The following is an 11,783-nucleotide window of genomic DNA, read 5'->3' on the forward strand; positions in this document are numbered from 1 at the left end:
GTTTATCCCCTCAGTTTATCCCCTCAGTTTATCCCCTCAGTTTATCCCCTCAGTTTTGTACGAAAAATAAACTTTGAACTAACGGGCGTGTATTTTAATCGTGTACCAAAAAAGTATTCGATTTTTGTTTGAACCCAACCTCAGAATAATAAACCAGAGAACATTTGAAAACTCTTATTTATATAATGATGTGGATTATTCAGAAAAGGCTTTTAGTTCCAGAGGAGTGACTAGAAAATAATGTGACAGAAGAGAAAATAAAAGCAAAAGGAGAAAATAATTTCTGACATAGAAAGAATCCAAACAGAGAGAATACGATCAGACTTTGATGATTGGATTTATGGGGCTAAAAACATGAAATGAGGACGAAGTGAAGGAGGAAGGAAAGTTTGTTTCTGCAGGTTCTGCCGTAGGAATCAGTTCTATTGTGATGGATCCATGTCTGCTTTAGCTTGAAACAATGCCAACTATACGGTCAGCTTCTAGGGTTCACAGATCTAAGTTTTATCTGTTGTTTAAATTGTTCTTAGAAGGGCAGAGTGGCTGTATTGTTCTCCTGATAATAGAATATGCTGCTGAAGATTCTCAGTCATCCAGGTCACAGTCATTCCAAAAATCCACTGGACTCTGTTTCCAAGTTGGAAGATGTTTTTCTTCCATCCAGGAAGATTTTTCATTTCAAAATGTCAGAAATAGAGTTTAGTTCAGAAACATCAAAACCATGTTTTTGTTTAGAAAACATGCAAACTGAAACGGAGGAACGGGGGTCGTTTGGCTTCTTAGCCTGCAATGCCCCGTACCTGTCTATGTCTCTGAAAGGAGGGTTGTTAAAGGGAATAGTTGGCCTGGATGAACAGGCGAGGTCTTCTGTTCCCCTGTAGGGTGGAAAAAGCTTCAAAGATGGGAAGCAAAACATCTTCAAACTTGGAAACAAAGTCCAGTGGATTTCTTTTTACTGTTTTGGAACGGCTATGACCTGGATGACTGAGAATGTTCACCAGCATGTTCTATTAAAGGGCAGGCGGCTGTATTGTTCGCTTGCAGCCCTAATGTGGATGTTTGAAACCTTAAACTCACAGTGAGGTTAACACTGCGGCCCTCTGAGACTAAAGCGCTGTGTTAGAAGTCTGACTCTAGAGGTCCCACTGAGACAAGGAACTGCTTCTCCTGCTAAGACCAGAGAAATAATGGATTCTGCTCCAATCAGACCTCTAATAACTGGTTGAAAAATTTAGATTTCCCTCATTTTATATATTAATTTATCCTATTTCCTCAGTATAAAAGTTTTCACATTCAGTTTCACCTGCAAGGCCACACAGTTCCCCTGTGTGAGGGTGTTTGTAGACCAGACATAACTTCTTCCCATAACAAGCCAGATTCTTTCTCAAGGTTTATTCAGAACATATTACTGTTCAACCAAAGTGTCTAATTTGTTTTGACCGACATCTTTCCATTATTGTATGTAAGGCTAACACACTCTGCCCAGGCAGAACAGGGCTGATTACCAAGCAGTACGGGTGGTATGATGAACTGTTCTCTTTGCAAAGATATGAAAATAAAGTGCCAACTGAGTGAAATCCATCCGTCTCCGTTTCTTTAACTGGGGTGAATAGCTGAATACTTTTTTCCAGCTACATAACAGAGGAGAAAATATCTGCATCAGGGAATATCAGGAGATAAAAGAAGCCAAACTCTGACATCAGATGTGTTAAAGGTTGTGCTGGTAAGGAACGAGGGGAAAACGACATGAAGGAATGTTTTTATGAAGATCACGGATTAAACTGGACTTTGGTTTGGGGGGGGAAGTTAACAGAGAAAGCTGGAAGGGAACTGATGCAGGGAGGAAGAGAGTTTAAATGTTTGCTGCAGTGAATCTCTGCCCTCATTTGCTCCTGGAGGCGGATTTAAATGCTGTCGCTAACAAAGCTGCTCTCATTTTTAACAGTTTTATCAGAGGCTAAAGAAATGACAGGTTCCTCTAACTCTCAGGGATTTGCATGAAATGGACTCCAACTTACCGTTGTGAGCCTCTCCAGTGACTGTTCCCTCTCCAGGGGGGTTTCCATCTTGCTCGCGCCACTTCCAGTCAATACCACGAACGACCCGCGCCCCTGGGACGATGTACTTCATGACCTGAGAACGGAAAAGTCTGCGCTGGCGGCGAAGGTTCGCCTCGGCCTCCTTCACAGCTTTACCTGCAGCAGGACAGACAGACGATCAGATCTCTGCTTAACATCCACGTTCTCTCCGCTCCTAGCAGTCAGGACATTAGGGGGGACTTAAAGCCTATTTTCCCTTCATGTTTTAGTTCCTTTGGAGCAGCGGAGAACTGAGACACAGACAATCTTGCCAGGAAGAACCCAGGTTTATTAATACACCTGCAGCTGGAGAGGCAGCAGCTTGAGTGTACGACTGTCGGTGAGCTCTGACTGGTGCAGCCCTGGTCCCTACATTTATAGAGCCTCTTGCACACAAACACCCAAGAAAACCAACTTCACCTCGCCAACATTTCCTGTTATTTTAATACATCTTTAACTAGACAGATGAAATGTTTCACATCAGCTGCCTTCCTTTCATTGTATGGCAGAGGCTGATGGAGCTCTAACCACTTATTTTTCTCCCTCAACCTCCCCTTGAACCCTGTGAGACTGAGAAAAGACACACTTTGATATTCTACTTCCCAATCCCCATCCAACCTGTGAGCGGACTGAGGTAAGGTTCTCACCTAGCTGGTCTTCACAGACGGCTGTGACCGTGCCGTACAGCTCCAGCCCAGACAGAGATAGGTAGTGAGTCTGACCGCTCGCATTCTTCCCCATCTGTTTGATTCTAATATGCCTCCAGCCCTGCTTCTCATCTTTGGACGGGTCCAGAGGCCACGTGGCTGTTGACCTGTGGGGAAGCAGACCTTTAGTCTTCAGCAGGAAAAAATTTTACTTCCTAAAACATCGGAGTTGGAGCGTAAGCTGTACCCCGGCTCATTGAGGCTGCCGTCGTCTATGTGTGTGTAGAGAGTGGACCAGTTCTGACCATCCTTTGAGACCTGAAAAACCCAGTTCCTCAGCGCTGAGCGACCGTAACCTCTGCAGAGGGAGGAAGGAAGGTACAAAAAGTAACCGGTTTTGTTGGCACAGTTTTAAAGATTACTTCTTAGAAAACACTGCAGGCCTCTGGGGTTTCTGACCTGGCGTGTCTCAGAGTGTACGCTGATGGGATGACCCACAGGCCGAGGTCAATAGCAAACCAGGCGTTCTTGTCATCGTTGGTGTGGCAGTTGAGAGCGGAGCTATCCCGACTGAGGATGTCCTCCAGACGCCCATAAGGGAGGTTCCGCCCCTCTGAGGACGTCACCACCACCAGGCCGTAGGCGGCAGGATTGACCCATTCATACGCCGTCCTGAGGGCGACAAAGATTGGAAACATTGCTGAGGGTTAGAGCTCCTGCTAAGAGCGAAGCAAAGCATGACACACCCACACAGCTGCATTCAGCTTCCTTTGGCGAGGAGTTAGTCGGCTAGAGATCTTCAACAATCAGTCTTTCTGTTACAAACACCTGCTTGGTGCGCCAGCTGTACGCCTCCTAGTGGTGGCTGTTCAATATTTTTATCCTTTGACAGATTTAAGGAAAAGCAGCAGCCTAGCACTGGAGCTGCAAGTAACGATTATTTTGCAAATCGATTAATGCGTTGATTACTTTTTTACAATTAATGGATTAATAATCGGATTGTCAAAAGGTTCCTTATTGAAGATTTTTTATAAAATCAAACCAGGTGAAACAAAAACTTTTCCACTTCAGGTGTTCTGGATAGAGCAGGTTGACAGATGAAAAATCCTTTTTTTATTTTCATCTTAAATGCTAAATGTTTATATATTTTTCTACAGTTTTGATATAATTACTGGTCTAAGTGGGTCGCTCCGTCAGCTACAGGCGTATTTTATACTCCAGTTTACGATTACAGATCTGTCTGGAGCTGCAATAACTTAACCTGAGGGCTCCAAGTATAAATCAGCTAAATAGGCTTAAATACACAATAATCCTTCATGATTGAATGTTTATTTTCCCTGCAGCGCATCCTGAGAAAATGACACCATGTGATCAATCTACAGTACGATGTTTGGTGCTTGGAAGTTAAACTTAAAGAGGATGGTCTTTTATTTCCGGGTGGATCATCTAGATCAATGGTCCTCTAACTGTAATTCATTCTGGTGAGAAGTATATCCATGGTGAGCTACGCTTTCAGACGGTCATTGAAGCTCACCTTTCTCACCACTGTTCTTTGAAAATGGCCGACGGTCGGAAGAGAGAAAGTGTCTACGAAATGTATGAGAAGAAAAGAAAGGCCTCAGAAGAGGCAGATATATCCCAGAATGCTTTGCACCGAGAGCACTCCTCGCAAAGCATGATGGGATTTGCTTTCAGAGTGGCCCGCACAGATGGCACACCGCGCTATGGAGGAGGAGCTACGTGACCAACGATCAGTTAATCTATGAGAACAGCACAAGAGAGGGCAGGTCTTTTAAATAATAAACAATACCTTTAATGAATTACGATTTTTATCATCAATGGAATTATTAGAAATACAATAAAGAAATCGGAATTTTGTTTTATTTCTATTTTGAGGATTTGAAATAGATAAAAAATAAAAAAATTGGAATATGCATAATAACTCCTGTAATTTCAAAATGCAATCCTCTTCAAACCTCAGTAACAAAACATTCCTCTTTTCCCCCCATTGGGGCAACAGGGCAATAAAACGCAGCAGCAATGTTTTGATGAGCCAACCAGGCTATGGAAACAAAAATAAGCTGATCAGATTTAATAACAGTGCGCCCACCGCTTTGTTTACAACAGCCACCTGCCTGGCACTGTGCTGCCCTGAAAAATGTCTCGCAGGCAATGATACAACTCTTTGTTTATAGCAACGTTAAAATTTATTGCTTAAAATTTGTTTTATTATACAAATTTTGTACAGCATTGGAAACAACTAATGTTTGTTAGTCCTTCTTCACACTATATTAAAACAAACAAAAATCCATCTTTTTCCTTTTTCATACGTTTTCAAAAAGCTGCGGGTTTCCAACTAGCAACCAAACAGAAAAAGGCTGAGGAAGAACTGCTGTTTTTCCCCACAATTCTCTCTTTAAAGAGCAAATCATCTAACAGGCTTGTTTCCTGTGTAAATAAAGGCATTCAGGGCATCAGCTGATCTAAAAAAGTGCAGCCATCCAAATATTTGAACTTGTTTGCGGTAGTGATTAAGGCCCAGCCTGACGCATCAGACGGCGCTTAACTCTTCAGATGAATCAGTCACACTGTGTGAATGATACTGATGGGAAGAGAGAGGACGACCACACTGCAAACTTTTCTTATTCAGAGCTGAAAACTGTTGGCAAGACGTTTGTGGAGAGCAGAGCTAACTGCTGCTAGTGGACTTACTTTGCATTTGTTCCGACCCAGTAGATGATGCCGTTCTCATCAAAGTCATGCTGATGTCTGAAGGTAAAGGTCTGCCCTTCCCTCAGCTTCCTCACAAAAACAAACGACGAGCGCTCAAAGTCGTACCACTGCTTCGCCACCTGGACAACCAAAGAGGGTTAGGAGTCGATAACAAAGCCTGCCCACTGCTCAGAAAACGTCTGGAGAGTGACGTCACCATTTTTAGAAGGTACTGCTCCAGAGACTCCACGGTGGCCAGCGGCTCCATCTTCAGCATGCGACCCGTGCGGTCGATCAGAGCCGTCTCCCCTGGTGCTCGTTCCAGACGGAAACGCAGCCTCCTTGTCAGGATCTGACAGAAATCACACATGAGGAGCTGTGGATGGACCCGACTGACTACAACCAGAACAGAAGGCAGAACGACTCACCTGCAGGTTATAGGAGGAGCCTGGAGAGTCGTAAAGGTAAAGAGGTAGACGCTCGATGGACTCCAGGACAGCTATCAGCTTTCTGATTAAGGCAACTGCTGGTCGGCTGCAGACACATTCAGAGGATTAATGATCAAGTAGTCAGAGGTAAATCGCTCCTTAAACTACAGCAATTCAAACCATATAAAATCAGCAGGTAAAGCATGTTTTCCAAACTTGGGTCGACCAGCTAACATTCATTACGTTCCCTTCCCAACCCCTCGCTTGCAGCTGCATGTCTGGTGACATCAACATGCTGTGTTAGGGTTGCCGAAATCACCAGTGTGACAGAAATCAGGAAAGTAAACAACGGAGAGCAACATATCAGGAAGCCAGGGTGTAGTCAGTGTGCTTTATTGTTTCTCTCTATTATCCGTCTGAATCCGTCTCACCAGAGCTGCTCCATGTTTATCCAATGGAAACAGTCAGTTCTGCTCATTCGATCAGAAGCGACCGGCGCGGCGTGTTGACGTCTCTATGTTAGGTTCAATGGTAGCACGTAAATTAGCGAATCAACCCATCTCTGGTGTTCAGCACGCCGATCAGAGCCGAGGCGATTTATTAACGCAGGTCATTTGTCCACTGTTCCCACATTTAAACCATTTTCCCCCAGTGTGAAAAGGGAACAAGTCATTCATTAGTTTATTAAAAATTTCTGATTCTTAGTTCCCATCCTGAAAGCACTGCTTTTCTATAGCTGGTAAAATAATGTCCCCATTTATACCCAAACAGTTTGTCACATTTAATCTGATTAATATATAATCAGAAAATATGACTGGGGGAGTCATTGCTAACAGCTAACAGACAGACCTCAGCCCTCAGAAGCAGCTAATCTCTAAAACTACTCATCATTTCACTCCATATAAGGGATGAACAAATTTAACAAAAATATAAATTGCGATTATTAAAAAAAAAAAAATTGTGATTGCATCTTTATTTAGCACTAAACAGAAGCTTATAGATGTTTCACCCAAGCTTTCAGTTTCTGTTACAGGACTTTTCTGTAGCAACTGTTAAGCTCTACATGTATTCATGGATCTGCCGCCAGCTGAAAGTCTCTCTACCTTTCTGTGTGGCAACAAGCCCAAAGCGTTTAATCACCACCTAAAGGGCTGGAGGGAGAAATTTACTGACTAAGCCTAGTTAATTATAGGGTGATTAAATGTGTGTTAAATTGCAATTATATTGCAAGCAGAATTAATTGCTCAGCCCTATTCCATATTAACTGAATCAAATGTTTTCCTTTGCAGATTTAAAGTTCAACAATTTTAACTTGTATATCATCAGTATCTTCAACATTTTAAAACACAAACCAGCAAACTTTTCTAGTACCAAGTGAAACGGTATATAAAGTTGAACCAAAGTGGCTCCATTCACCTTTCGTTATCTTCATTCTCACTGAAAGCCGCCTTAAAGACGTTGATCCTCTCCAATAAAGGCTTACAATCAAGTTTCACGTCCAGCTCTGCACTCTGCATGAAACACACAACAGCTTCAAGTTATCATGTCAACATCTGGAAAATTCTCCTGTAGAAAACGGCTTATGGTTAAAAAAGAAATAGGAAGGCAACCAGGATTAAACTTTAAAAAAAAAATAAAACCTTTAAAGCAAAGATGCAAGCTTAACAAGTTAGTCTAAAGTTGACTGATCTTATTAATCTGTTAATGATTCATTGATAAGCGGAAATTTTCCTGAAAACATTATATTTCCGCAACATGTTGTTCCAGCTGTATTAGATACTGATGGAAACAACAAAAACCTTTTCTTACACATTTGTATAGGAAAAGTCCAGCCACACCGAGAATTTAAACATCTGAAAGTACTTTAAATATGAAATTATTTCATACTGTTCAATAAATTCTCTGGCCAGAAGTTTGATGGTAAATCCTCCCTCTTCAAGTAGCCGATCCAACAATGAACGCAGTGAAATATGTTTAGGTATAAATAATAATCCATTGATTATTCCTGCTGACCAGACTTTTCCTTTAAAATGTTACTGAATAAAAGAAAACTGTCTAAAAAATGTAAAAGATGTGATTTCCAATGAACGGATGTGAAACTGATTAAAAGCAGGAGATGTCAGTCTGACAGCTTTCCTTCATACTCACATTACTGAGAACAGTGAACAGAGCCTGGACCAGGCCACTGCTGCACATTTCATACGGAGAAATGGTGTTTTCATCCTTCAGCACCACAATCAGGTTCTCCAGAGCAGTTTTCATCAGATCCCTCCATGAGTTCTCACTTTCCAGGCACTGCCAGAGCAAACAAACCAACGCAGGTTAGTCCCCATGATCTGGAATCCGCTCTAGAGGTTTGAGCCCCCGGCACTCGGCGGCGTACCTGTCTGTTGACGTGCAGCTCCCAGGCAGACTCCAGCTGCGTGGCGATGTTCCTCAGAGTGACCACCACCCCTCGAGGCATGCTCTCTACGGCTTTGAAGTGGTCGTCATACAGCTCCCTCGCCATGCTCTTCACCTTCTGCTTCGTCTTCTCCAGTTTGGACTTCAGCTTCCTTCCCCGCTTCCCAGTCCAGCCAGTAACAAACTCAGAGCCTGCACACATTAACCCAAGGGTTAAAGGCGGCTCTGGCTCAGGCTAATGCTAATGCTACATTCAGACTGAGCGCGTCTGGGCGTCAAAACGTCGGATTTACAAGCAAAGTCTATGGGGGGGCAGCCTCAGGAACATCAGAGTGTTTGATTCTGATTGGTAGACGCTTCGGCGTCCATCACTTCAGTGTCAGAGACAGAGAGCGAGCTCTGATCATTATTGCTGCACTAGAATATTTTTTTATAAACTATGGAGAAACAGTTTATAAAACCCAAATTAACTAGAAATGTTAAAACATGACTAAAGGGATACACACCCATTGAGGTAGTTTAAAGTTGTTGTTTTTTAAACAAAACTAAAGGGATAAACTGGTATTGAATATGGGTATGCTGGTCTGACAGGATCTGCTCATCTGAACACCAGTGGTATGCTGGAGGTCTGGCGCTCCGAACCAGAACTGCATATTTCAGTGGGATTATAAACTGATGAACTGAACTGATGAACAGAGGATATTTTCAGATGGACTTTCTCAATTAAAAATGTGTTAAAACATAAGACAGAAATCAGGTGGGATCCTAACCTGACTCCGCCAGATGGAATTGCTGGATTTGCTCCGCATATCCATCTGGAAACCTTCCATTGAAGTAATTTTGGGAAGGGGCGAAAATACTGGTTAGCTGATTGGCCTATGTTGGTGATAGACGGGCCAAATAAACCAATCAGATCAACGAAGCATATGACGTACTAACAGAGCGATGACGAAAACACAACCACCAGCCAGGCTACTCTTGCTGAAACCAGTCGGGAGAAGAGCAAAAACATCTTTTCCTCTGAGAAAAGCCTCCAGAGCAGTGTTTTGCTCTTCTTTCAGTGAAGAAATACTCTGTAATTCCCATAAAACTTGCTCGATAGCCACGCTAACGCTAGTCTCATCGGCTGAAGCCGCCATGTTCTTTAGACTAAACTGTTGCGCTTCTCGTTGCGTCACACCTCAATTAAGAATAAACTTCCAACCAAGTATATAAAAGAAAAGTGGGAATCAGAGTTTAACAGGAAAATGTCAGATGAAGACTGGTTAGATATGTGGAAAACGTCAGAAATCCACCAATTCACGGATACGGAGGAGTTGATCAATGAATGCCGACCATCCACCATTCACATATATTAAGTTGAATGTGAATTGCTCATCTGTACTGTATATGTAAAAAAAGTGAAAAATTATGTTTAAACTATTTTTCCAACTCAAAGTAAACAAAGCTAAGCTGCTGTCTAGCTTGAAGCTACAGAACAGAGCAGATAAACATCCATAGCGCCGAAGCTTCAAAGTAACTTAACGGTCTGACCAGCGTCCAGATTCTGTTTTGATGCGTTTTTGACGCCCCTAATGCCTTTGGTGTGAACGCAGCCTAAGAACCAGCGGTCTATTTGCTACCATCACCACAGACTGAGGTTCCTGGACCCCGATCGGCCCAGACGCCTTTTCTCTCCATCTTTTAGCTGTGAACACTGACCCCTGAATGTTGACCCACCCAGAGACGTCTCTGCAGTGAACGAGTGTTTGGTTCCTCTGTTGGACTCGAACACGAAGCCAGGAAGGTCCTCCTTCAGGATAGTAGCCTGCTGTCCATCCGAGTTATGGATGGCGATTTCTCCTTCTTTCAGGCAAGTTAGAGACCAGTTCCCAACCGTCAGCTTAGTGGGACCGACGACGGAGAGGATGGGCTGGCTGGCTGTTACAGGTTTGACCTGACTCCTGGCCCGTTGGAGCTTCTCCAAGAACTCGCTTCGAGACTCTGCAGGATGTGGGACAGGAGCAAGTCAGCGAAGCACAAAACACAGGAGATACTGAGTGGAATAAAAGCATGTCCGACATACCAGAGCTGTCAGAACCCCCCTCTGGGCTCCCACTGGAGTACATGGTGGCCAGCTTCCCATCCAGAATAAATCGGAACCAGCCATTGGAACCATTGGAGAGCTCCAGGGCAGCGGCGTCTGACCAGATGTAGAGACAGTCTCTGCCCCGAATGATGGACCAGTCCCTCCAGTGGTACGGCTTCCCCTGCTGGACTTCCTTGGCATCTTCCTGAACCTCGTCCTCCTGCAGGAAAACCTGGGGGTTATTCTTAAGGTCTAAGGAGTTTCAGTCAAAGTTTAATCAGTCAGCACTTTTCAACAAACCAGATGGCGCATCTGAAGAAATAGTGAAGAAAAGTTTTAATGTTTGAACAATTAATACCCGTCAACTGGAAATCGATAAATCTGCTGATAATGTTTTCAATCAATCGATTAATAAACTGGATAGAAAAAAGTTCCTTAAAGACGACGTTTTCCACTAGAGGAGTTCTGGATAGAGCAGATTGACAAAACATTTTCTCTTGTCTTAGTAGAAAAAGGTTTATGCTTTTTACCAATTTGGCATAATTCCTGCTCTAAGTGGGTCGCTCTATCAGCTAAAAGGAACGTTTTAGTCTCTATACTTCAGTTAACAATCCATGACTGAATTAGTGGATGATTATTTCAATAATCCATTAATCTGATTAATTGTTTCTGCTCTTGAAATAAAATAGAAAGGTTTTCTTATATGAATGGGTTGATTGTCTGAGCTGCTCAGGTCCAGGTTAACAGCTTATATTTCCACTGTAGTTGTGTAATGCTGTGGTATTTACAGGCTAACCTGACTGAAACTTTCACAATATAAAGAGAGACGTTGTTCCAACTGCGATGCTTTGACTAATTTCCCTTTTTCCTCATTGAGGGAACACACAGCACAATGCTGGCAGAACATTGGTTGTTGGTCTAAACCAACCAGAATGAGTGTTGCTTTATAAAGTTAGCGCAGCTAGCATCCGGACTTATCAGCTACTTCCTGCTTTTCCTGGTTATCTGACTCAAAGGAAAAACATTCAAGCATCAGATCGATTCAGATTCTCAGCACTGATGGTTCAGTAGAGGAGCTGAGGTGCTACTGTGTGAAGCCAACCGCTGGAGGAGGTGAAACTGTCTACTTTTAAGGCTAAGCTTAAAACTTTCCTTTTTGATAAAGCTTCTAGTTAGAGTGGCTCAGGTTATCCTGAACTATCTCTATAGTTCTGCTGCTATAGGCTTAGACTGCTGGAGGACATAGGGACCCCTTTTTCATCATTCTGCTTCATTCTATCTCTATTCTCCAACTCTGCAGAATCTATTGGTTCAATCTCTAACGTTATGCTCTCTCTGCTTTTTCTCGTCATAGTAGTATCATTTGGTATTTTCCTGTTTGGCTGTGACTCCATTCTGGAGAAGAAACTCTGGTGTCCTGCTGCCATCAACACCCTTGTTTATGGAT

At 43.0% G+C, this 11,783-nt stretch overlaps 1 protein-coding gene across 1 annotated transcript in view; it reads right to left on the minus strand.

Annotated features, from left to right (window-relative positions):
- Positions 1-11,783, minus strand: part of hectd1 (HECT domain containing E3 ubiquitin protein ligase 1) — a 46,835-nt gene that overhangs the window by 25,744 nt on the left and 9,308 nt on the right. The window contains exons 8-19 of the mRNA XM_015392540.1: positions 10,334-10,580; positions 9,988-10,251; positions 8,249-8,460; positions 8,014-8,160; positions 7,282-7,376; positions 5,866-5,971; positions 5,655-5,789; positions 5,438-5,577; positions 3,185-3,397; positions 2,973-3,083; positions 2,726-2,892; positions 2,019-2,195 (exon numbers count right to left, since the gene is read on the minus strand). Of these exons, the coding sequence (XP_015248026.1) occupies positions 2,019-2,195; positions 2,726-2,892; positions 2,973-3,083; positions 3,185-3,397; positions 5,438-5,577; positions 5,655-5,789; positions 5,866-5,971; positions 7,282-7,376; positions 8,014-8,160; positions 8,249-8,460; positions 9,988-10,251; positions 10,334-10,580 (2,014 nt within the window). The remainder of the gene's footprint in view (positions 1-2,018; positions 2,196-2,725; positions 2,893-2,972; positions 3,084-3,184; positions 3,398-5,437; positions 5,578-5,654; positions 5,790-5,865; positions 5,972-7,281; positions 7,377-8,013; positions 8,161-8,248; positions 8,461-9,987; positions 10,252-10,333; positions 10,581-11,783) is intronic.

This window comes from Cyprinodon variegatus, unplaced genomic scaffold (genome assembly GCF_000732505.1).
Source record: "Cyprinodon variegatus isolate N-32 unplaced genomic scaffold, C_variegatus-1.0 Scaffold595, whole genome shotgun sequence".
NCBI classification, from domain to species: Eukaryota; Metazoa; Chordata; class Actinopteri; order Cyprinodontiformes; family Cyprinodontidae; genus Cyprinodon; species Cyprinodon variegatus.